Raw genomic sequence first — 24518 nt, forward strand, 5'->3', positions numbered from 1 at the left:
CACGTCGAGGAAAACATATAAGCCAAGGATACTTTTCCCCTACCCGAACATATACATCAGCTTCACGCCATGACTTACAAGCAACTGATCCATGAATGTTATCTTTTAAGCCAAGATGAGACATTATTTATCTTTACGAGTGTTGAAGGAAGGCCAGTGAAACTCGAATTTAAGATATTAGGATTTAGGATCTTCGTTCTCAGAGATTTTAATTTACAAAATAATTAATCAACTTCAAATTAGACTTGTTCTTGAACTTTAAATTCTTCTCAAAGTGAAACTTTTATTTATTTGAAGACCTTGTCTAATTTGAAGCTAATAATTGTTTTATATATCAAAATCTTCGCAGAAGAAGGTCCTAAATCATGTGATCTCAAATACGGGTTTTACTGACCTTCCTTTAGAACTCCTAGAGATAATAATGTCACATTTTGACTTAGAAGATAATATACGTGCATCAGCTGCTTGTAAGTCATCGTGTGAAGTTGTTGTATATCCCCGGGTAGTAGAAAAGGCTCCTTGAATTATGTGCTTTCTTAAACGTGGCAATTTGATTGAACTTCGTGTTCCATTGTATTGGAACTTGTACATTAAGTTTACCAGAGTAAGCTAAGTTCACACTGAATGTTACTCGGGAGATGGATGGTTACTTATGGATAAGCCTAGTTCGAAAGACTTATTTTTCTCAATCTGTTTTCTCTGGAGATCATAACCTTGCCAAAGTATAAGATACCTTTTGAAAAGATTGTGTTCTCTTTTCTTCCTACATAAGATAACTATGTTGCGGTTTTATAAGGGTGCAAGAAGATTTTGTTACTTTCAGCATTTGCCATCTTGGAAAGAGTAAGTGGGTTACTTAAGACTTCCCTAATTATGTAAAATCATTTTATAAGAAGAGCAACCTTGTTTACCTCCAAGATCGACTATCTTGCTTAAGCTTAGATAAATAATTTTCTAATTTTAACCCATCTTCCATTTAAGGGAGAGACTAGGCAATCAAGAGAGTAAGTTTCATTTGGTGAAACAATATTTTCTACTCTAGAAGAAGTGATTAGACCATCCCTGCAAAAACTAGTCGTGATCTAAAGCTTATCACTTGATGATCCCAAGGCAGTTCGAACCCTGTAGAAGATGATCCTAGGTATGAAGGCTGACTCGATAATATATGGGTATTATCAAGTGCCGCATGATTTTCGAAAATAAGCGTGTGACATTATCCTAGAGTAGTTTTAGGATGGGTAATATTTTGGGAAGTGATTGTTGGAACTGTACGAATGAGGACAAAACACAGAGAAAGATTATGTGGTGAGTTGTAAGATTGATAAACAATTCTTTAAAGTCTCTTGGACGCACCATACAAGCAAACATGTAAGGATGGTTTCACAAACAGAGAGATGTAGTGGGGCCCACTAAAGAATACTGGTCGACCATATGGGGATTTTGGATTCAATTTCAGTTTGGAGATTTTGGGTTAAGAGTTTTGATTTCAGTTTGAGTGTTTTGAGTTAGGTTTACAATGGTTTCATTTTGTGTTTGACGGATCTCGTTAACTAGAGACTAACCCCGTTTAATTGCTCTGTTTGGCCATTTAACGATGTGCCTAAATTTGCAAAGTCAACCAAAGTTTAATAATAAAGAGAAAGCCAACAAAAAATTTAGGATTTAAATCAACATTTTTGGAGAGTACATACTTTAAATCAAAGAAATCGCACTCTCCAGGATTTATTAGCATATTGGACCTTAAATGTCTTAATTAACAAATAGACAATGGTTTCTAATAGGCAAAGTCAACCAAAGTTTAATAATAAAGAGTAAATCAATAAAAAAAATTTGAGATTTAAATCAACAGTCGGAAAGTACGTGCTTTAAAATCAACGAAAGTCGGAGAGTACGTGCTTTAAAATCAACGAAATCGCATTCTACATGACTTTAATTTTTAATGGTATTTTTCCCATTTCTATTTCCTAACATAGGCATGGTTAGGACTGGGCTTTAGTTAGACCCATTAAGCAACACTACCTTTCTTCTATTGGATCTTATCTTAACCAATGAGGCCCACTCCATCTCTTAACCTCAAAGGCCCAAAGCAAAACAAACATCTTCTTTTATCGTTGGCTCTCCTCACGACCACTTCGTCTTCTCCGACGCATCTTCTTCTTACTCTTCTTCAAAGCTTTCTCTTTTACTGTAGGGTTTAATCAAGAACTCAATTCTCAACACCCGGTTTAGTTTGGTCGAATTGATAATTTCGGTTATGACGTATTGAAATCTCTCAAATGTCTCACCTTCTTCACCTTCACCTTCACCGTCTCTCTCTTCCACAGTCTTCTCTTCGTTTCAAATTCCCGCCTTTACATCTCCCCCGCCGTGTAGCTTCGTCTTCGCCGACTAACTTAACTCGATCCACCGTGTTTCTTCCTCTCACCGCCTCCAGATCTCCGATAACTTGCAGATTCAGCCACTCCGGTGAGATTTCACCTCTAATCTTAATGTTCAATGGAATCATCACATACTGAATTGTCATAAAAATCAAATCTTTTTCTTCAGAGATTACGCCAGAATTTGAATTGAGTAAAGCACAAGACAAACATAAACCACAAAAGCGAGCAAATGGCATATTTTGGATCATACTTATCAATCTTGGCATATATATGGCTGATCACTTCTTTCAGGTATTGAACTTGTGGCCTTGTATTTAGCTTAGCCTTGATCTTGGCTTGTATTTAGCGGTATTGACTATCTCTTTGGATTGACCTGGTTTTAAGAATGAGTTGTTGTAGTCTTGGAAACATGATGTAGCATGAAAAGAGTGTGAAGCAGAGAATGTTACATGTTTCAAGAAGTGTGATACGTTTTATGTTCTTTATTCAAATAGGTTCGAGGGATCAAGTCTTTGTATTTGTATCACAATTTCCCGGTTTGGTATCAGTTTGTGACCGCAACGTTCTGTCATGCTAACTGGTGAGAGAGCTCTCTATCGCTTAGTTTTTTACTTACTCTCTCCCTGATGTTGAAGAACTTTTCCCTGATTCTTTGTGTTTTTTTTTTGTATATATTCTAGGAAGCATCTCTCCAGCAATCTTTTTTTCTTGTACATCTTTGGTGAGAGTTCAAGAATTTTTTCACCTAGTTGGATTCTAGCTTGTTTTATCGCTTCCAGAGCTAATGAACGAACATTGGGACTTGTTCTGTGGTTTAATAACAGGAAAGCTTGTTGAAGAAGAAGAAGGAAACTTTGGTTTGTGGTTGTCTTACTTGGTCACTGGTGTTGGAGCTAACCTTGTTTCTTGGTTAGTTTTACCGAGAAATGCTGTTTCTGTTGGTGCCTCTGGAGCTGTTTTCGGGTTATTTGCTATCAGCGTCCTCGTCAAGGTACTATATTTCTCTCCTTGGTTCTGTTTCCCTGTAAATCAACCTCCTCGATAATATATTTTGGTAACTAAAGATTCTTTTCAAAACTGTTTTTGTAGATGTCTTGGGATTGGAGGAAAATCCTTGAAGTTCTTATTTTGGGTCAGTTCGTTGTTGAGAGGGTAAGTTTAGTTTATCACACAGCATCAATATTATTTATAACCATGTTGTTTGATACTGTAACAAGTGGTGTGATGTGATAGAACTCTTAGAATCCAGGGGCACTCTTAGATTCCAGGGGACTAATTTTTTCAGTTCATTTGATTCTTATAAGGTAATGGAAGCAGCTCAGGCTTCGGCTGGATTATCAGGTACTATATATGGTGGCTATTCTTTACAGACTGTTAATCACATAGCACATCTCTCGGGTGCTCTTGTTGGCGTCGTCTTAGTTTGGCTTCTCAGCAAATTCCCTTCGGAACCTTTGGATCAAGAAGTTAAAAAGTGAGGAGACAAATTGGGATAACCTTTCTTGTAATTAAGGAACACATACTAGCTGTCCAGTGAATGCAAGGCCAGCTGAAACCGTTGATAGATTGACAAAAAAACATATATCATTGTAAAACTGAAGTATTGGCTCTAAACCGAGCTCCTTGGAGTATTACTTCTTAAAGCGACACTTTGTTGTTGGACACAATTTTTGAGCTTATCGATCCGGATTAAATCGCAAGTTTTAGAGATTGAACATCAAGTTTAGCAAAGAAAGAGACTTGTAATAATCTAGAATTATTTTCGTAGATTAATAATTATCTAAAGAAGTTTTTTCTTATAATACAAAAGACTGATTAAAACCAATAACCAAAACGCTAGTTTTTGTTTGCCAACAAACCAAAAAAAAAGACTAATTTTTAACCTGGGAAAATAAAGGTCTTGTTTCGTTTCATCATCTCTAATGAGAACAATGATGAGCAGAATTCGAAACTTTTGATCCTTTTCACCTGTGGCTGTGCTTGCGTTTTGATGGTGGCATGTTCTTCATGCTGCTACCACTGCTACCTCCTGGTCGCGATTTCCCAAACACTTTCATCTTCCTTCTCTTCCTCTCTTCCTCACTATCAGACTCAACTCCATGCTCTCTGTCTGCATTAGTAGCTTCTCTCTCCAGTTCATCCCAAGTCTTACCTTTCTCTTCCTCTGACTCTTGCTCTGAGTCCTCGTCTTCTTCATCCTCTGATTCTACCAGTGACTCACTCTCCGAAGCCTCATCCTCTGACTCAGACTCAACCTCTACATCTGATGGTTCATATCCTTTGTCTGACTCCTCAGACCCGCCAGATTCTGAATCACTTCCGTCCAGATTCAAAAACTCCCATCCTCCATCATCTATAAAGCTCTGAGGATCATCTGTGATCGTCTTCAGGATCTGTCTCCAGTTCAGATTCAGTTTGCTCTCGTAGTACTTTATATCTGTAGTGTCAAGCCACTCCTTTATCCCCTCTAGCGAACTTGTGGGAACTGAGTCAACCCTAAGAACGTCTTTTTTGAAGTCCTTGAAGATGATGGCCATGTCAAAGTTCTTCTGCCCAAATCCAACTCTTTCAAGATTCACAATCTCAATCTCACTCAGACTGACCACGAGGAACGGGTATTCTATGAGCTCAACTAAGCAGCTGGAAGTCGGTATAATGAATGCAGATGTCTTGTGCGGAACACCATGGAAACCAAGCTCTCTCAGAGGTTGATCAAACTCGAGGTCCAGACTTGCAAACTGGGGTAGTTGCCACATATCATTGACCCGGTTTGCAAAATGATTAAAATCCATGTTGATCTTGTTTTTCCTATCACGCTCCCGCTGTTCTTCATCAATCTCATCTGGATCATAGGCTGATCTCCTCCCACCACCTAAAGACTGCACAACATCCATTACCTCCACGTAAAATTGGACATCCTTTGTTTTCTTGGTTCCTACCATGATGTGGTTGTGCAAATGAAAATGAAGGAGGGTGATCATCTCCTTCTCAGCCGGCTGGAAAAACGCATGCTTTATGTTTGCAAACAGGACATCCACGCGCTCGTCAGGCCTAGTTGTTGAATACCTGAAACCATTGGCATGAGCTTCGAGTGTCCCAGGAATCTTCTTGCGGCCACTAAAAGGCGGACGGATCCACAGCTCAGACAGCCTGAGGGGTTTGAACTTGTTCCCTGCAAGCTGAAGTTTCTCTTGGGTCACCAGTGTCGCCCTTTCAGCTCTCTCTGACTCCCGGGCCATGACTTGCCGTCTGAGGGCCTTAATCTGCTGAACTACTTCACTGCTATGCCTTGAATCCTTGGTCCGGAATGAAACCTCCTTGAGGTAGATAGCACCCTGGTTTTTCAATGAGTTTGAGTCATGAGGGTTGAAGGGTGTACCAGGGACATTGAAAATGATACGGATGTAACAATTCCTGTTGGTATCTTGATTGCCTGACACTGTTCTTATTGTAGCCACATGGAATGGAACCAAGCTACCATAGATTGGTAACAAAACAGCCTCGTTCTTACTATCAGTCTGGACTTCCAAAGACCGAGGTTGGGGCATGTCATTAACATTCTTGTAGGCAACCACATCAGCTGAAGTCTTTGAAGTAGACCGGCTGTCTCCCGCCCCAGAACTGTCACCAGCAAGCCTTCTGGCAGTTTCTTCATTTTTCTGACGTGCAAGCTCTGCCTGATGCTGCTTCCGTAGCTCTTCTTTTGACACCACGTGGTCATCTGATCTAAGGGCTGTCTTAGTGATGTAGTTCTCAGAACCACTGATCTTCGCCTTCTTCCTTGGTTTTTCTTCTTCTTCATCCTCTTTGAAGGAGTAAGCTACATCCTTAACAGATTTAGAGCACTTGGTTATAATTTCCGGATTCTGTTCCGTGACGAGAACTGTGTCAGCTAGCAAAAGTGAGAATTTCTTGATCTTGCTGCGGCTTTCCGACTCACATTCCAAGTTCTGTAAGCCAAGAGACACATTAAATGCCATATTTGGTCTCAATACTTTATCATTCTTTGCATTAATATTTAATCCCGACTCTCGGAATTCAAGACCGATACCAGTCCCAGCAGATTTAGTTAGCTTGTCAACGAACTCAGGGGCATTCTTTTCAACAACCGAAAGGGCAGCTTGATAGACAGTATTGATCTTTCTTCCTGACCTTAAAGCATTAATAGCAGCATCATGTGCTTTGAGAAGAACCTCATATGCCTTGATCTGGAGAGAAGTTGCATCTATTAGGTAAGTCCTGGCAACGTTTGAGCAATAACTATTATACCGAGCACCAACAGCACATATTATGATACTCGCTGGATCATAAGTGAGCAGTTCATCATTGCTTGCAGCGCTTGGTTTAAGATCAAACTTGCCTCCGCTTTGAAATATCGGAGGATAGCATATGTCGACATTTTCTGGCTTCAGCCTCACACCGGCCTTAGTAGGCTCAAGTATCGCTTTCTCAGTGAGATCCATCAAGGCAGAGTGGGTGATGTCTTTCTCCTCATCAATGACACCCTCAAGGTTTGGGACAACAACAGTTTTCATCACACTGTAAGCTAGATACGCAGCTTTCTTCACACTCATGACCTCAGTATCGTCTTTAACAGCAAAGAGATCAGACAGCCCCCCAGTTATATCTACAAACTGGAATTTTGCATTCTTTAGCCTGTCAGTCCATGTCTCCAGAAGCTTACCTTCAGGGACTTCACGAGCAATGTGTCCTACAACTTGTGAATCATTTCCATCACCCCGTGATAGCTCTCGGATGGCACGAAATATGGCATCCATCAGCCCTGTTCCATCATCACCCTTAGGCTTAACATGCATAACAACATCAACCTTCAACTCATCATGTGCAGGTTTCTTCACAACTTCAAGTAGAGATGCCTTGTTCCTGCTACACAAGAAGTGGATCTGCTTGGGGGTAAAAACCATTATTGTATCTGGAAACTCATACCCAAGAAGCCAAATATTCAGCGCTGACGATTTCAGGTAGCGCAGATCATCAGAAGCAGGAGGGGTAGCAATGGCAAGAGCGTCCGCAGATCCCCACATGTCTGCACTGTGCTTCTTCCAGTGTTCATACAAGGCTCTTGCACGTGAGATAAAGTTTTTAACATTTATGGAGTAGGTATTCCCAGGTTTTGGAGGCACTCCGCCAATAGGAGCTCGCACATTACCATTCCCTGCCATCTAAAGAGTCACGCAGCAACTTATCTGCGAAACAAAAGTAATAAGAAAGCTTATATCATAAACGCCAGAGAGATGCACAAACCTAAACCCTTTTGACATGAATGAAGAAAGGTGAAATTCAAAACAATAGACTCATTCGAAAGATCACTTTAACGCATCAGAATCAAATCTAGGGTTTCATAGCTTCAAACTAGGTCTAAATTCGCAGCAAAATCCACCAAATTCAACACCCAGAACGAAAAAATAGAGCAAGAAAAAAAAAAACCCACCTCGAATAGAATCAAAGAAATCTCAAAAAAGAAGCAGCGGCGCAAGTGGAAGCAACGCCGAAACCCTAGAAATCGAAAAACGAGAAACAAAACAAAAAAAAAATCAATTACTCTGTCTAATGCAGCAAAATCAAAACAGATCGAGTTAAGAATACGATTTCAAACGAAGAATCAAATCAAAGAACACGAAAACGAGACAAGAACAAGTTGAATCGACGATTAAAACAGTGAGAAATCGTGAAAAGGGGGAAGAACAAGAAAAAATGAAATCAAAGAGTTTACCGAAAAAGTTCGTGAAGGAGGAAAAATAACGTGGTAGCTTCACACGACGGCGGTTTACGCCGAGGAACAAGAAGAAGAACAAAGAAAAAAAAAGCTCCGGCGAGGCTCTCCTCGAGAGAGAATGAGAGTAAACTAAAAAGTAACCAAAGAAAAAATAGCTCTTCTACGAGGCAATTCTGAGAGTGGAACGTATATTTATTTTGATTTTGGTTGGGCTTTTCTTAGTGTAAAACACCGACTTGGGTTTTTTTGAACACAATAGTTTGGGCTTAATATATCAGGCCCATAAAAAGAATCTTAATAAGAGACCCTTTAACTTAATAGGCTTTTAATAAGACAATTTTGGGCTTTTCTTAGTGTTAAAAAAATGTTTTTAATAATTTGCTATCATTCTAGTTTACTAAGATTGGTACATATAGGGCCCAATTAGTTATGGCCGTAGCTTTATTTTTTTTTAAAAAAGTTTGGATGTTGCTATAGATTTTATTTTTGTTGTATTTTTTCTGTAGAAAATAAATTCATCTGTCTTTAAAAAACAGAACTTAATACAACTAAGAAATCCGACCTAAACTCGTTTTGGAATTTAGTAAAATCCGATTGGATGGTTTATACAGAATGTGATTCAGATTTTAGTGACGATCGGATTATAACCAAAATCCACTTGAATGTCCCTAAACCGAAATAATAGATACAAATTATTAATTTTATAATATATACAAATTACTAGTTTTATGCTCAATTCAGATCAGTTTTGTTAAGTAATTTGGATCTTTCGTGTTTGGTCGGGTAAATTTTGATTAATTTTGGATAATTCTTGTGATGAGAAGCTCTTACATGCAGATAGAACTGGAGTTTTACTCGGACCTAGTGGGAGATTGCTCGACAAGAATGTAATGATGCACAACTCGATATGGGATAACCTTGGGATAGGCAAGACTACGCTTGTTAAAGCATACTGTGACTATGATGAAACATGTCGTAACAAAGAAGACTATGTAGCTTGTTTTATCACTGATATATAGTATTTGAATAACTTGAATCTTTCGTTTTTCAATTCAACATAATATGAACATATTTATTATAAAAGTTCAGATCTTGTGACACGTGAAATACACAAAACAAGACTCACACAACCCCGTAGAGGAATGCAAAAACACATCGATAATTAATTTCTTGAAAAGTATAAATAACTTTCTTGATTTTGTTTCTTGGATTGGATTGTTTGTTCATATACTAATGGACCAGGTTATAGTAAATACTATAGTTTCTTTAGGACAAAACTTTTGTAGTCTCTTTCTGAGTTCTTCCTCTAGTGTTTTGTCATCTATTGGCTTTTAGCCAAAGTCAAATCAAATCCATTCCATTAAACAAATGATGGGTCAAGTCATCATCAAATACTTTTTCAAACGATACCATATTATCACACAAGTAATTGTAAGTTTTCTCTTTCTTGAACCAAAAAAAAAAGAGTTGGTCCTTCTTGTTCTTTGACATAATGGATCCAAGATTGATCATAGCCACTCAAATCAGAAGCATAGATGAATTATATACTCATATCCATGAGAATCCATACATTCTTGAAATCATTGATACAATACCTTTCATCAACACTCCTCTTCATGTAGCTTCTGCTTCTGGCAACCTTGCTTTTGCCATGGAGCTGATGAATCTTAAGCCGTCTTTTGCTAGGAAACTTAACACATATGGTTTAAGTCCATTGCATCTTGCTATAGAGGAAGGTCAAACACAGTTGGTTCTAAGTTTAGTCAAGGTTGATCCTGACCTTATTCGCCTTCGAGGAAGAGAAGGTATATATATTTCATTTCTTGAAGTTCTTTGATCTTTTGTTACTATGAAAAGTTGAAGTAACTTTGATATCGAATATATAAGGTACGACACCGTTTCATCAAGTAGTCAGAAGAGGTGAGACTGATCTTATGACAGAGTTCCTTTTAGCTTGTCCTAGTTGCATTAGAGATGCAAACGTGTATGGTGAAACCGCTCTACACATCGCGGTTTCGAATGATAGGTACGAAGAGCTTGAAGTACTCTTGGGATGGGTCCAAAGACTGCGTCAAACTGATGCTGAGTCGCTTGAGATGCAATTCTTGAACAAACGTGATCATGACGGTAACACAGCTCTACACATAGCAGCATATCAGAACAGATTCAAAGCAGTAAAGCTCTTGGTAAAATGTTCTGTAGTTAACAGAAACATCCATAACCAGATTGGTTTAACCGTCCTAGATATCTTACATAACCAGAGAGATCATCACATGAACAGTAACATCGAAAACATAATCCGAAAATGGGGAGGTAAGAGTGGAGACTCTTTACCGAAATCCAAGAAAGTGTCGGAAATCTTGAGGTCTTCAATTGGTTTCACTGAGCATTTGTTCACGCAGACAGCGCGGTATAGGAACCAGACTTCGGATGGAACACGCAGCGCGCTTTTAGTGATAGCCGCTTTGATAATCACAGCTACTTATCAAACAGCTTTGCAGCCACCAGGAGGTGTATACCAAGAAAATGCAGCAGAAGAAAGTAAAAAGACTGTTGGTACTGTTGTGATGAATCATAAATATTTCTATGTTCTTCGGGGTGTGAATAGTATGGCTTTCGTTGGAGCGATCTTTATGGCGTTTTGTTTGTTACCAGCTGGTGAAGGCTATGTATGGTGGTTTCTCTGGATAGCAGTGCCATTGTATGTTTCTTACTTGGTTTCTATGTCAGTTATATCTCCAGATACAATGTGGTACTTCTCGGTTAGTGTGGGTTCGGTAATAATCGTTGTTTTCGCTTACATGGTTGTGTTTTTCTTGCGGTGGAAGTGGTCTAAGAAGAAAGTACCTGGAACCAAAAGCGAGCTGATTCTTGAAGGCTTAACCACTCTAGATTTAGCAAAAGGATCATAGGTGATAGTTAGATTGTGTAGCTTTGATTCTACAGAATATGAATCATATCTTTGTAACAAAGGGCCAAACTAATTCTTAGTAAAAGAATCTGATGGATATAATACAAATACCTCAAATCAAGTTTCATTTACAATCCACAAAAAAAAGAGGTTTAAGTCTATATTAGTTGCTAATAAGAACAACAATCTTTAACTCAAACTATAAGGTTTAAAAATTTGAGATTAAATAAACAAATACAATTTTTCTTCCATGACCAAGAGCTTTCTTCTCTATTTTATTCTCTATATGTTTTGTTTCCCCGCTTCTTCTGTCAACAACAAATGGCCGATGATGTTTGCTTCTGCACATATAGAACAGAACCAACCCCTGTCCTTTTTTGCTTTCATGATCAGAGAGTTCTCTGGTTTTCTCAAGTGTACAAAATATACTTTTTCTCTTCTCCTAAAAGCTTCTGTGTAGTAAGCTGTTCTGGTCTCTGGTTACAATTGCTCGCGACCAGTGACTTGTTTAAGTTTCTGCTGCAGCTGTAGAATAAAACACAAGAGATGTTTGAATGATTATGGTTCAGAAATCAGATTTAGCTCGATGTGGTTTCGGTTTCAACAACTAGCAAATTTGTTTCATTGTGATCAAAGTATGTTTGACTTACTTGGGTCTGTTTTGCTTTCTCTTCTTCAAGTTCTTCTGTCAACTCTTTCATCCTACGAAATTGCATTTGAAAAGTATTTAGGAAGACTATACCACTTTGATCTCAACTAAAAAAGGTTGATTGCTTGAAAAAGAGGAACTACCTAGCTCGAAGCTCGGTTATCTTGGTAAGTAGTAACCTCTCTCTCTCAGAAGCTGTAAGTTCAACAATCTGTGATCTCAAACCAAAGACAAAGAATGTGAAGGACATGATTTTGAGACCGCATAATAGGTCTATGTGAAGCAATAACATTAATTCAAAGAACAATGTTGATAAATCTACTTACGGTTCCATTGCTGTCAGATCCTCGAGGCAAAGGCGGCAACTTTCCATTTTGAGAACCTATAACAAGTATCAGAACTGATCAACTGTAGCCAATAATTTCATCATCAAACAGACAGAGAGGATAGACGTGTCTATCTTACCATCTGTTGCTTCAGCAGCTTGTTGTAAATTATTCAGTAAATTCATAATAAGATCCTGAAGTTAGAGAGTTCCGTTAAGACAATACATAAATTGAGGAACCATACAATGTAAGTTACACTCATGTGTCAGTGTGAAAATGTTCATATATTTATTTTCTCACCTGTTGTATGGAATTTTGGTGGAACATATTTTGAAGATGAGGCATAATGAATGAGGACGCTTGATTAGTACTTGACTCCTTGATGGGCTGACCCGTTGGCTGTTGACAGAAAAATAAGATCGTTATGATAAGAAGGCATAAAATTTTCCTGACTAAAAGAACTTTTCGTGGTAGCAAATTAACCATTTTGGAATCAAGTATCCAATTCCCAACACTGGCAGATTTTCTCAACGGGGATCCCTGTAGATTGAAGAGTATGAATTAATCAAGCTAAACACACGTGACAAAATCATCACTATACACTCTACATTAAAACACAGAGACTAAAACAAACCCGCGAAGTTCGACACGGGACTATACTTAGTCGAATATCCTAGGTTAGGTTGGTCACTTTCAAATAAAAAAGAATGCAAATAACAGATAAAGATATACCCACCCTTGCAAGATCCAAGTTTTCTGATGTTACTGAAAATCTTCCTTTGATTTGAACCACACTAGCCTTCGACTTGTCATCTATAGAATCACGGAATCCTATACAATATGGACAACCAACCTTAGTAAACTGCAGTAGAAGAAACTGAAATTACTAAGCTGCATGAAGGTCTAAAATGTATTTCCTAACCTCCAGAAGATTTGATAGGAGCTGAAAAACTGTTCGCTGAAGCACGATTAGGGAGATTCAAAGGACCACTAAAGCTGGGAGCCCTCCGAACTGATGTTTTCAGCAGCCGTTCACTATCAGACCTAGCAGATAGCAAATTTTAATGTTGGAGCATTTGAAAGTTGCGAAAGAAACGAGAAGCACATCTGAAGTGTAGGAGAATGTAACCCAATGACCTCTTAAACAGCATTTAGCTAATGGCTAACCTTTCATAACTTTGACCCTTCTCTGAGTCTGAATTGTTTAGCACGATACCGGATGCAAGTGGTCCACTATGAGTCTGCCGTCTCACTGGCTTACCCTTTGCCTGTGGAACGTCTTGTTCTGAACTTGGTGCCACTTGTTCCACAGAAGAAGCAGTTGAATTGAGAGTGGATTTCTCTTCACGGATAAGTTCTACCACCTCAGTATCTGAAACTTTTTCCTTCTCATTCATGTTTTCGGATTGCAGTTGATCACCAGATACTTGCCCTCTGTCATTCACCTGCAATGTGTTTCCCAAGTAAGTTCAAACCACCAGATACCAAAAGAGTGAAGAGTTATAAGATGTTTTCTCCAAATATTTATTTGCAAATTACTAGCCTTATTATGCAACTGTTCGCCAAAAGATTCATCTTCTTCCCTACTCTCTGTTAGAATGTCGTCATCATCTAGCTATTGACCACCAAAAAAAGAAAGAAAAAATAAGCAAGAACGGACTATTTGATGGAAACCAATGGTTTCTTAAATGACATCATTTAAGAGATACCATCAAAGTATATCTTACCAAGGATGCTTGTTCTTTCAAATCTTCGATATTGAAGTTCCAAGCACTTACTCCTCTTTGGTATTCACTCTGATATGGAAAAATAACTTTTTATAACTATTCTGCTTTCTGCAACTGGAGTTAAGTAATAATTTCAAACTTCTGTGTTTCTTACCTGCGATATAGCATCCTGGTCCATTCCTTTCAAAGCTATCTGTGCAGCATCTTTGGCCTGTTGTACAATGACTCTATCAATTAAAGTAGACCAGGACAAGTGCCGCAAGATCGATGAAGAGATAAGCATGGCAAACCTGAAGAGCTTTTACGCGGGTCCAAAGAGGTGGTAAATTGGCAAATAGTTTTTTCACACAGATCTCTGGAGGCTTTGCATTCTTGAAAAATGAGTGTTTCAACAACTTTTCAGCAGTTGGCCTTTTTGTTTGATCTTTCACTAGACACAATGCTACCAATTCTTTAAAGGACTGGGCACAGCTGGACATCTTCTAGTTAGAACAATCCTTGAAATGGAAAGTATTTAAATAAAATAAGAATATATACCTAGGAAGAACACGCGTACCTTTGAAAACTTCTTATCACGGTCATAATCAAGGCCAGGGGGTGCATTTTGAATAGTCATTAAGAGTACCTATCACAAGGAAAAAGGAATAAGATCTGTTCTCAATACACATAAACAAAATAATGAATACCTTCATAGGGGGATATTTTGAGAAAGGTGCATGACCGTGAGCCAACTCCAGCGCAGTTATTCCAAAAGACCAGATATCAGCCCTGTAACGAAGGTACATAAGATCAAACCAACCAATAGCTGTTATTGCACTTCTTCGAATTTGAATATCATTTGACATAGAAGATACTCATATGGTAGGAACAATCACAACACTATCTAGACCAACTAAAAATCAGTGGCACTTGATATTGAGAAGTTGGATGACACATGCCAAATTGAATTAATTGCTATATATAACAAGGACCATGCAGAGAAGTAGCGTATATTAGCTGGCAATTTATATCAAAGCATAAACTGATAGTAGCTTTAAAACACCAAGGGGCTGAAACAATCACAAACACTATCTAGATCAACTAAAAATCAGGGGCATTCAATTTTGAGAAGTTGAATGGCACATACCAAATCGAACCAACTGCTATATATAACAAGGACCATGCAGAGATGTAGAGTATACTAGTTAGTTAGCACGTAATTTTAAAGCATAAACTCACTTTGAATTGTATCCACTTCCTGGCTGCAAGACTTCTGGTGCCATCCTACAAATGGATACAAGATATGACACATCAACGTCGAGTAGATAATTTGAAGCTTAAGAAGACTGAAATGAAGAAAACTACAATAACCAACCAGCACGGAGTACCAACAAATGTGTTTCTTGCACGTTGCCTATCACCATTGTCAAATAAGCATGCAGAGACACCAAAATCACCTAGCTTAATCTCACCAGTGTTATCAAGAAGTATGTTTCCAGCCTAATATATAAGATACAAAAGAAAGTTTTAAATACATGTCATGGATGATAAATGGCATATAAAGATCGAATGTAAAACAAAGAAAAAGCTGACCTTAACATCTCGATGGATATGCCCTTGTCTATGAAGATAATCAAGAGCTTTAAGTGTTTCTTTCAGCATAGAACATATAGCCGCTTCTTCAAAGCCATCTGGATACGCTGCCTTCATAAGGTGCAAACACGAACCCTGAGCCATAAATGGCATGACGACCCAGAGATAATGCTCAACAGAAAACGAACAAAACGACTTTATAACGTTCGGATGGTCTATTAAAGTCATAGTCTGAGCCTCCCTCCTTATATCATCCTTAAATACCCAAAAGAAAACATTAACTTTCGGAAAGTGAAACACAAGATTCGGAAAAATAACATGAAAAGGAAAAGGAGAGAGACAGAGAAATCTAATAACTATCCCATTTGATCCAAATGATAAAACCAACCAAAACCCAAACGCGAAATGGGAAGATGATCTACAATAAGTACCGGCGTATATAGCAGAATGATTTGATTTCACTAAGACTAATAAACATATTGGCCATAACCCATCAAACAAGATGATAACTTTATTGCAACAACGAAGCAAAGTTTCAATTTTTATGAAGCTACCACAAAATCTCAAAAATCCCCAACTCTCAAAACACACACAACACAAAAACAAATCACCCTCAAATTCAATGCGAAGCTAATGCTAAACTCAAAGCAAGATGATAGCTTTATTGCAACAATGACGCAAAGTTTCAATTTTTATGATACTACCACATAACCTCAAAAATCCCCAACTCTCAAAACACACACAACACAAAACAAATCACCCTCAAATTCGAAGTCGAACTCACAAACTAGAAACAAGATTATAGCTTTATTGCAACAACGAAGCAAAGTTTCAATTTTTATGAAGCTATCACATAATTTCAAAAATCCCCAACTCTCAAAACACACACAAGTACACAACACAAAACAAATCACCCTCAAATTCAAATTCGAAGCTAAAGCTAAACTCACAAACAAGATCAAAAGCCTTATTGCAATAACGAAGCAAAGTTTCAATTTTTATGAAGCTACCACACAATACAACACAAATCACCCTCAAATTCGAATTCGAAGAAGCTAAAGCCAAACTCACACAAACAAGAATCAATTATAAAAAGACAAACCAGATTGCTATTGCAGCGATCGAGATCCAAACACTTGATAGCAACAACTTCATTAGTCGGGAGATAAATAGCACGACGAACAACAGCACTAGCACCATATCCAACTTCTTCCATAAGTTTATAATCTTTAGGGCTTACAGAGAAACCTTTCTTCTTCCCACCACCACCACCACCGCCACCACCACTAGTACTCGCCATCTTCTTCTTACGTCGTCTCGAACCCAAAACAGCCCTAAAAACCAACCAAATCCGTCTTCAACAATAAAAAGAAAAAAAAATTCACAAATAAGGAAAAAAATCTTCTCAGTAAGCAAAGAAAGACTAGAAGTACTCTAGAACAAGACGAAGCCGAGACACCATTGAAATTGAAACCAAACAAAAAACAAAATTAGATTTTTTTCTTTGGTCTTCTAAAGTTTTGATTTTTTTTTTTTTTTTTACGATTTTGGTTTCCACTGTGACTTTTATTTTCTGATCAAAAAAAAAAAGTTTGACCTCCACCAGAAGAAACGCGATTTGAGAAATCGAGAGAGACAACGAGTGACGTGGCAAGTATTTAAGCATCTAAGATTATGACACGTGGCTATACTTGTAATAAGAGATTGGGTGCAGTCGATGACTTTTATCTTTTGGGTAGTTTTCACGAGTGGCATTGACTAATTGACTTTGGTTTTTTTGGGCGTTGAATAAGAGATGTAGTGAAATGAATCTAATTTAATTTTAATTTGTCAACGAATTTAGATTAATATCTCATTGAATTATTACAATTTACAAGTAAAATTTTACATAAATTATTAGAGATTTGTTTTTTTTTGGTACTAAATAATCTAACTTTAAGAGATTTTATGAATATCATAAAATTTGTTTTGTATATGTAACATAAATTATTAGAGATTTATGTAATTAAAGTAGGAGAATTGTGTGTAAATCATTGTTTAGCTCCAACATTATTAGGAAAATATGTTTCATTGGATCTCATTTGCTTAGGAAATATTTTTAATTGAATCTTTATTAAAAAAAAAAACCTTTTAGTATCTCATTGTACGAACATTTCTAAATTAAATTATGTCTCGTGTTTATTAATGGGTTTTGTGCAAATAAACTCTCGTCGCAATTTTACCCTCCAAATCCAAAAACTGCAAGTCAATCCTACAATGTCAAAATAAATACGCAATATAGCTTGTTTTCGTTACTATCATATTTGTAAAAAATTTAGAAATAATATATCAAATTGAATGAAGGATAGTGTTGGTTTTGGCTTTTCTATCTTATGATTTTTTTTTTTAAAAAAAGAAAGCTATTATAGAATATAGAAGCTAACACTAACTAACATATTCTTAAACGTTAATCGTGAAATCATTTTATACAATGGTATCACAAACAAAATCCAAGAGAACTGAACTTTAATAGAAAAGCGAGATAAAAAAGAAGTTGTGGTGGTGAGAAGCATCGATAGCCCTTAATCTTAGGGGGTTTAAGAGAATCTCTATAAACTTCATAATTTCTAGTTATCTTATTAACGCTCTTCATAAGAGAATCGTAGCTATGTACGTACCATTCAATTTATGCATTTTCAGTCGACTAAATCATCTCCAAAACAAAAATATCTAAAGCTGTGAAAATATTTGGTAGCATATTTTTGTTTTTTGTCATTAAGATCAATTGCATATTATGTATTTTCATACAATTAAAGGTATTCTTGATTAACTAACACTATTAGAGTTTGTTTTAAGGGATATTTAGTACTTTTTAATGGTTTTTCAATAATAAGTATCTTCAAATTATTCATATCTTATCATAATAATATTGTTTTGGACGTATTTGATACCTTTAATAGATTATATATTATATTTACTAAACTGTACTAAACTAGCCGTTTAAAATATTTAAAATCACAACAGTTTATTTCATTAAACTCTTGCATCTGCAATGATACTCACTGCTTTTAACCAATCAGACCCTAAATCTATCTTATAATTATTTTTTGTAAAAGAATTACATAATTTCTTATTCAAAAAAAAATCTTTTGAAAGATTTAAAAAAAGACTTTGATGAAAAATTATATGTAATCCTAACGGAATTTGATGATCAAGTTTATTATCAAAGCCTTTTCATATCTATATTAACATTTTTGCAGCATTTAAAAAAAAAAAAACCTTGGAGTTGGATGTTATTTACAAAGCTTTGCCATTAACATTAATTATTTAATTACAATTTTGAAAATAATAACAATCATTTTTACCAAAATCCCTAAAATCTCTCCCTAATAAATATAATATCATTTCTTATTTTCCACATTTTCTCAAATATTTCTCCAAAAAATGCTCTTATTTGTTTTTCATTTATTTTATTACATAAAACATATGTATAATAAAAATACAAATTTTTTCTGCATATACTGCAATTTGATTTTTTTAAACCGACGTATATTACAATTTTTAAGCATATGTACAACATCTCATATGGAATATAGTTTTTTGATACTGGTACAGAACCTTTATAAATAAGGTTATCATCTTCCAACTACGAATGACGGGACTATAAACATGGATTTAATTTATTGGAGAATATATGAGGGGACGGGTTGTAAGACGGAAATAGTTGTTAACTACATATAAAGTTTAAAATATTTAAAATATTTTGGCTCTACACCAAGTTTATACTAAAATATTATTGACTTTGCCATTTGGATTTTTATTTTTTTGGCGATTATATGACATGACGGGGTATAACACGGGAAAAGTTATACTATGCTTCCAGCATATTATACGACGGGACAGGTTGTAAGACAGAACATAATTAAGTTGATATTATTAAAAAAATATAATTTTAATAATCTCACAGTTCAATACAGATCATTTTACTATTTTTTTAACAACGCTGGTATAAAACATGTATAATTAAATTAATTTAATAAAATTTGATATTATGCAATCTTGATAATTATTAAATAAACTCCAACAAAATCTATCAATTTTAAAAAACATGAATTACAAAGAAAATGTTTATCTCGCGGTGTACCGCGGGTTAAAATCTAGTAGCTAGGTAATATAGTTATGGAAAACAAAACAAAAAAAAAAAAAAACAAAAAAGGAACCAATTGGACTAGTGAAGTAGGAGTATATATGTTGTATCTAAAAATAGTTATAGAGTTGAACTTTTTTAGGGTTTGTTTACAATCGATCAGGGTTTATGTTGTCAATGTCATTAAGATCATAACTACAGTTCTTTTAAAATCTCGTTGATTTATGCTTTTAATTGATGTTTAATTCTCTAACTTTTATAAGTTTGTTCTTGGATACCGGCAGCTACGTTACGTTGGATCTTCATTAATTAATCTCAAAAATTGCTTATGTGTTAATGATGTACTTAACTACTTTGCTACGATGTAATATATATTTTCAGACCAAACTGTGATCTCTTAAACCACCTAGCTCCCGAAAGGGATGTGATATCATTTAGACCAAACTAGGTCATCTAATGCGGTTTTGTAATAACTAAAACATAAAATCTTCTTTAATTATATGGAGAAAATATAATGTTGCTAACATAAAACAAAGGGTAAATGAAAGACATGTATTATAAAGTATAAACTAGACTTTGCCACACGGCCCACACACATCTCTTGCTTGATTCGTTTATCATGTCTCAACATGTTTCGATCGATCGATGTTGATTCCCCTTACTAATTGCTTCGGTCTGTCCCTTTTGTCGACAACATCGTGCTTTTGCATACTATGTGTTGCTTGATTTGCACTATACTCGGAACATAAGAGCACACACGTGGCCAACAGTTTTTGTTTGCGAGTTGTCCTATCTCAAATATCCTCAAGCATCCAGACTCTCCAATGATATGCATAGTGTTTTGGAGGATTCTTATGTCCTTACCAAAAACCATAGCAACTTTCTTATCCTCATCTATTAAGAAAGACATACGTAGAAGCTTCTTGCCAAATGCTATCATATTCACCGTGAAGAAATTGCTCCAAGACACATTTGTGACATCAATCTTTGTAGTAATCCATATCTCAACGTTAGATGATTGAGATGTCTGAAACAAAGCCGCAATATTCTCTTCTCTAACCAAAGAAAGTGACGGAGAATGCGAACCCCAAGCCTTAAACGGTAGAGGAAGAAGCGATCCAAATCTCTCTCTTGTAAAATCAAAACAGATTATATGATCACTTAATCTATATGCATTACGTTCATTAGCGCACCAGTAAGTGTTTCCTTTGAGAGTAATGCCACAATGAGATACTATACGCCAGTCTGGATTCAGACTTAGTGTAGTCCATAAATCAGTATCAAAATCGTAGATTTCATACCGTAAAACATTGTATTTAAGGTTAAAATGACATAACTCATCTATAAATCTCAAAATTTTGTAACCACGAGTCTCACTATTATTTGTGTATCCAATAACATGCATAAAAAAAATCTCGTCCTTTTAGTTCAATTGCATAGTAAAACTCGCTGGTTTGGATCCACCTTGTTTGCCCCAAATACGGATTCCAAACCAAAATCTTAGTATCATCTTCTTTCAAGATGCATAACAATAAGCCCTCACAATGAAAGACTTGATATATCTTGACTTGTTCTGAACCATAAGTAAGTTTACCTAGAAAACGTGTAGATGGATTCTCATTGATGGTGATGCCCATCAGATAAACATTGTGAATCATCATCACGACCATCCGAGTCTCCCCTAATTCCCTGGCTGCTTCTTCTTCTTTTTCAAGTATCATCTTCGCAAAACACTTGCTTCTGAACAAAGCGTTCCAGTTCTTGCAAGTTAATAGCATTGCTGATCTCATGTATTTAAAAGGAACCCTTGAGAGGATCCCCTCTACCATATATTTTGGTAGGTTTGACATCGTCGTCGTCGTCATTGTTTCAAGTTGAGAAACAAGGGACCTAATTCAGAAACCTTTTGCGACTCGTAAGGTTTGTGGAACAAGAAAGAAGAAACCCTAAGTGAAGTTGGGCCAAATTAAAAGGTTTCATAATCTAGTCGGGCTTTTTTATATAATGTTCAACGTTATAATTGTGTACACCAAGTATGCATCTCTCCTTTAGCCAATCAAGAGTGTCAAAGTCACGTTAGTCGCATTCGGTTACTCGATCGTTAGGTTCAATAGTCATTCGCAGTCGATATATTGAAAAATTAATTTGAATGAATCAATGAATATATAACCATTGCAACAGTCGCAATGGCTAATGCTTGTAATGAATTTTCATGTAACCTAGTTAATAAGTCATTTACTTGCAACTTATTACGTTAACGACCTCCAAAGACAAAGAGGGATGTGATACTTTATGTACCAAACTAGGTCATTTAATGGATCACCCAATGGTTATATAAATTTCAAAAAAGTAAAATCTTGTTCATATAAATCAATAGACGATAAGAAATAAATTAATATTGCTAAACATATATATAAATACTAGACTTTGTAAAACTGAGACTAATCAATTCAACTCTAAGCTCGTTTCCTACTTTGGCCACCTTCTCTTGCTTCATTCGTTTATCCATGTCTCTCACCATGTTATTAACATATTGATCTCCATGCCTTTCCTAGCTTATTATAACCACTTTGCTTTATCCTTTCACTCTATTACGTTTCTTGATTTGCACTATACTTGGAACATAAGGACACAAGCGTGGCCAACCTACGCATGCGGGTTCTCCAAGCTCCAATTTCCTCAAGAATCCAGCCTCTCCTATGATATTAATAACATTGTGTGTGCCAATCCTTTCATCATCAAAACACACCGCAACTTTCTTCTCCTCGTCCAACAAGAAAGTCGTACATATAAGCTTCTTGTCAAGATATGGCATATTATTCAATGTGAACAAATTGCTCCACGACGCATTTTCGCCATCAATCTTAGTAGTAACCCATATCTCAACCTTTAGTGACTCCATTGACTGAAACAAAGCCGCCATGTTCTCACCTCTAATCGAAGAAAACGAAGCAAACTGTAAACCTAAAGCCTTAAACGGTAGAGGTATAAGCTGTCCAAATCTCTCTCTTGTAAAATCAAAACAGATTATATGATTTACTACACTGAGTGCATTTTGTACTTCTACAGCACACCAGTAAGTATTTCCCTTGAGAGAAAAGCCGCCATGACATACTATACGCCAGTTTGGAGTCACTTCGAAAATAGTCCATAAATCAGTATCAAAATCGTAGATTTCATACCTTAAAGTGAGGTTTTGTTCTTGTCTGATAATAAACCTCAAAATTTTCGGGCTATTATCATTATATCCGATAGCGTAAATGTAAAAATATTCACCTGCATGGTGAAACTTTCTTGTTTGGATCCACCTTGTTTGCCTCAAATACGGATTACAAACCAAAACCTTAGTAGTATCATCATCTTTCAAGATGCATAACAATAAACCCTCACAATGATAGACTTGGTTTATCTTGACTTTTTTTGAACCGAGTTTACCTAGACAGTGTATGGATGGATTCTCATTGACGGTGATGCCCATTAGATAAACATTGTGATTCATCATCATGACCATTCGTGTCAACCCTAATTTTCTAGCTGCTGCTTCTTCTTTTTCAATGTGCATCTTCCTAAAGCTCTTGTTTTCGAACAAAGCGTTCCAGTTTTTGCAAGTTAATCTCATTTGTTTCGTGTATTTGGAAGGAACCCTAGACAAGATCTCCTCTACCATATCCTTTAGAAGATTTGACATCGTCGTCGTCATGATGATTGTTTTGAAAATTACCTTCTGCGACTCTCTCAACAATGTCAGCTTTTGGGGAATTAAACCTAAAGCTTGTGATTCTTGGTTGTGGAGGAGTCTGTTAAAGCTTAGGGAGCTGGCTGAGAAATTCATCAAGTGCAATATTGGTAATGGGGCTGCAGCCTGGTTTTGGTTTGATAATTGGACTCCATTAGGGCCTTTGATAAAGTTTATGGGCGAAGGTGGGCCTCGTGCTCTCAGTATTCCCATCGAAGCAAAGATCTCCTCCGTTTATGATCTGCAGGAGTGGAAGCTTCAGCCACCAAGATCTGACAAAGCACTGGCGCTTCATGTCCACTTATCTACCCTTACTCCGCCTAACACGCTTGACAGGGACGACTGCTATGCTTGGGAGATAGGTGGTAAAAACTGTGGTGGCTATAATGCAGGCAGAACTTGGGAGGTGCTTCGCCCTAGAAGCACTATAAAGAGCTGGGCGTCTACCATCTGGTTCAAAGGTTCTACGCCCCGTCACGCGTTCAATATGTGGATAGTTAACTTGGATAGACTTCCCACAAAGTGCAGGCTCGCCTCCTGGGGTATGCAGGTCTCAACTCACTGCTGCCTCTGCTCCTCTTCTAGTGAAACGAGGGCTCATCTGTTTATTGACTGCACCTACACTAAGGTAATTTGGTCGTTCATCTTCTCTAAGCTTCAAATCACGAATCTGAGGCTGAGTAGTTGGAATGAGCTGATGAAGTGGGCAGCATCGAGAAGCACTAGCTGTCCCCAGACGTTGCGGCTTCTCATCGTTCACGCCCTAGTCTACACAGTTTGGAGACAGCGAAACAATCTGATTCACAACCAGATCACCATTCCGCCAGCTACGATTTATAAAGATATAGACCGGCAAATCAGAAACTCAATCACGGCTAGATCTCACATGAAGAAGTTCAGGAATCTCATGCCTTTATGGCTGCGATGAGAAGATCCTTTTGTTTTCCCGCTTATAAGTCTGTCTTATAATAATTGTTCCTTGGTTTTTCCTCTCTTTTTTTGACAAGGTTCAATCCCCTATTCTTACATCTTTTGTAACACTAAACCTTCATTTCAACTGATATTTACAGTTTAGCAAAAAAAAAAAGGTTGTAGAACAGAAAAGATGAAACCCTAATTATGATCTAGTCGGGCTTTTTACTAATAATCTATGTAACAGTTTATGATATACATATCTCGTTATTATTGTATTTTCTTAGATAAAGAGCTCTTATTTGGTTTAATATGCTAAAATTTCTATTGGATATATTTCCAGAATAATTTTTTACTAAAAATGACTCATGCTTTGCGTGAATTTAGTACTATAGTGTATGTCATGTTTTAGTGACTATGTTGTTTTCATAATATTATGAG

The 24518-nt window shown here is 36.6% G+C and overlaps 6 protein-coding genes and 1 pseudogene across 8 annotated transcripts; 3 read left to right on the top strand and 4 right to left on the bottom strand.

Moving 5' to 3' along the window:
* The first annotated feature begins 2109 nt into the window (after positions 1–2109).
* LOC17881955 (rhomboid-like protein 11, chloroplastic) lies at positions 2110–4081 on the top strand. The gene is made up of 7 exons (XM_006288337.2): positions 2110–2466; positions 2548–2672; positions 2876–2961; positions 3062–3102; positions 3206–3372; positions 3471–3533; positions 3686–4081. The coding sequence occupies exons 1-7, from the start codon at positions 2277–2279 to the stop codon at positions 3857–3859; spliced, it is 846 nt and encodes a 281-aa protein (XP_006288399.1). The 5' UTR covers positions 2110–2276; the 3' UTR covers positions 3860–4081.
* Positions 4082–4127: 46 nt separating this feature from the next.
* On the bottom strand, positions 4128–8253 carry LOC17882971 (FACT complex subunit SPT16). Of its 2 annotated transcripts, XM_006286291.2 has the most exons (3): positions 8116–8253; positions 7834–7898; positions 4128–7588 (listed from the first exon to the last, which is right to left on the bottom strand). In XM_006286291.2, the coding sequence occupies exon 3, from the start codon at positions 7562–7564 to the stop codon at positions 4346–4348; it is 3219 nt and encodes a 1072-aa protein (XP_006286353.1). In that variant the 5' UTR covers positions 7565–7588; positions 7834–7898; positions 8116–8253; the 3' UTR covers positions 4128–4345. The 2 variants fall into 2 exon arrangements, with proteins under 2 accessions (XP_006286353.1, XP_023637039.1); XM_023781271.1 differs by lacking the exon at positions 7834–7898.
* A 1357-nt stretch (positions 8254–9610) lies between these two features.
* Positions 9611–11077, top strand: LOC17883330 (ankyrin repeat-containing protein BDA1). Of its 2 annotated transcripts, XM_023780756.1 has the most exons (3): positions 9611–9923; positions 10006–10674; positions 10774–11077. In XM_023780756.1, exons 1-3 carry the CDS (start codon positions 9611–9613, stop codon positions 11028–11030), a joined length of 1239 nt encoding a protein of 412 aa, XP_023636524.1. In that variant the 3' UTR covers positions 11031–11077. The 2 variants fall into 2 exon arrangements, with proteins under 2 accessions (XP_023636524.1, XP_006289104.1); XM_006289042.2 differs by having other exon boundaries at positions 10006–11077.
* A 60-nt stretch (positions 11078–11137) lies between these two features.
* On the bottom strand, positions 11138–16843 carry LOC17883275 (serine/threonine-protein kinase BLUS1). Its single transcript, XM_006287101.2, has 21 exons — positions 16737–16843; positions 16406–16637; positions 15304–15558; positions 15086–15210; positions 14950–14994; positions 14418–14499; positions 14288–14356; positions 14022–14192; positions 13886–13942; positions 13732–13800; positions 13548–13619; positions 13172–13449; positions 12927–13048; positions 12741–12835; positions 12488–12544; positions 12305–12403; positions 12144–12198; positions 12005–12060; positions 11822–11889; positions 11680–11731; positions 11138–11554 (listed from the first exon to the last, which is right to left on the bottom strand). The coding sequence occupies exons 1-21, from the start codon at positions 16763–16765 to the stop codon at positions 11510–11512; spliced, it is 2133 nt and encodes a 710-aa protein (XP_006287163.1). The 5' UTR covers positions 16766–16843; the 3' UTR covers positions 11138–11509.
* Positions 16844–20090: 3247 nt separating this feature from the next.
* LOC17881449 lies at positions 20091–21294 on the bottom strand (annotated as a pseudogene).
* Positions 21295–22004: 710 nt separating this feature from the next.
* LOC17882459 (putative F-box protein At4g10740) lies at positions 22005–23129 on the bottom strand. Its single transcript, XM_006290140.1, has one exon. It carries the CDS (start codon positions 23127–23129, stop codon positions 22005–22007), a length of 1125 nt encoding a protein of 374 aa, XP_006290202.1.
* A 1-nt stretch (position 23130) lies between these two features.
* Positions 23131–24093, top strand: LOC111830004. The gene has a single exon (XM_023780337.1). The coding sequence runs from the start codon at positions 23131–23133 to the stop codon at positions 24091–24093; it is 963 nt and encodes a 320-aa protein (XP_023636105.1).
* Positions 24094–24518: the final 425 nt, after the last annotated feature.

This window comes from Capsella rubella, unplaced genomic scaffold, assembly GCF_000375325.1.
Source record: "Capsella rubella cultivar Monte Gargano unplaced genomic scaffold, Caprub1_0 scaffold_6, whole genome shotgun sequence".
Taxonomy (NCBI): Eukaryota; Viridiplantae; Streptophyta; class Magnoliopsida; order Brassicales; family Brassicaceae; genus Capsella; species Capsella rubella.

Coding starts and splice junctions, on each gene's coding strand:
- LOC17881955 (XM_006288337.2), top strand. CDS start 2,277: ATGTCTCACCTTCTTCACCTTCACCTTCACCGTCTCTCTCTTCCACAG. Junction 3,373..3,470: donor CTATCAGCGTCCTCGTCAAG/GTACTATATTTC, acceptor CTGTTTTTGTAG/ATGTCTTGGGATTGGAGGAA. Junction 3,534..3,685: donor GTCAGTTCGTTGTTGAGAGG/GTAAGTTTAGTT, acceptor GATTCTTATAAG/GTAATGGAAGCAGCTCAGGC.
- LOC17882971 (XM_023781271.1), bottom strand. CDS start 7,564: ATGGCAGGGAATGGTAATGTGCGAGCTCCTATTGGCGGAGTGCCTCCA.
- LOC17883330 (XM_006289042.2), top strand. CDS start 9,611: ATGGATCCAAGATTGATCATAGCCACTCAAATCAGAAGCATAGATGAA. Junction 9,924..10,005: donor TCGCCTTCGAGGAAGAGAAG/GTATATATATTT, acceptor CGAATATATAAG/GTACGACACCGTTTCATCAA.
- LOC17883275 (XM_006287101.2), bottom strand. CDS start 16,765: ATGGTGTCTCGGCTTCGTCTTGTTCTAGA. Junction 16,638..16,736: donor CGGCTTCGTCTTGTTCTAGA/GTACTTCTAGTC, acceptor GTTGGTTTTTAG/GGCTGTTTTGGGTTCGAGAC. Junction 15,559..16,405: donor ATCGCTGCAATAGCAATCTG/GTTTGTCTTTTT, acceptor TGGGTATTTAAG/GATGATATAAGGAGGGAGGC.
- LOC17882459 (XM_006290140.1), bottom strand. CDS start 23,129: ATGACGACGACGATGTCAAATCTTCTAAAGGATATGGTAGAGGAGATC.
- LOC111830004 (XM_023780337.1), top strand. CDS start 23,131: ATGATTGTTTTGAAAATTACCTTCTGCGACTCTCTCAACAATGTCAGC.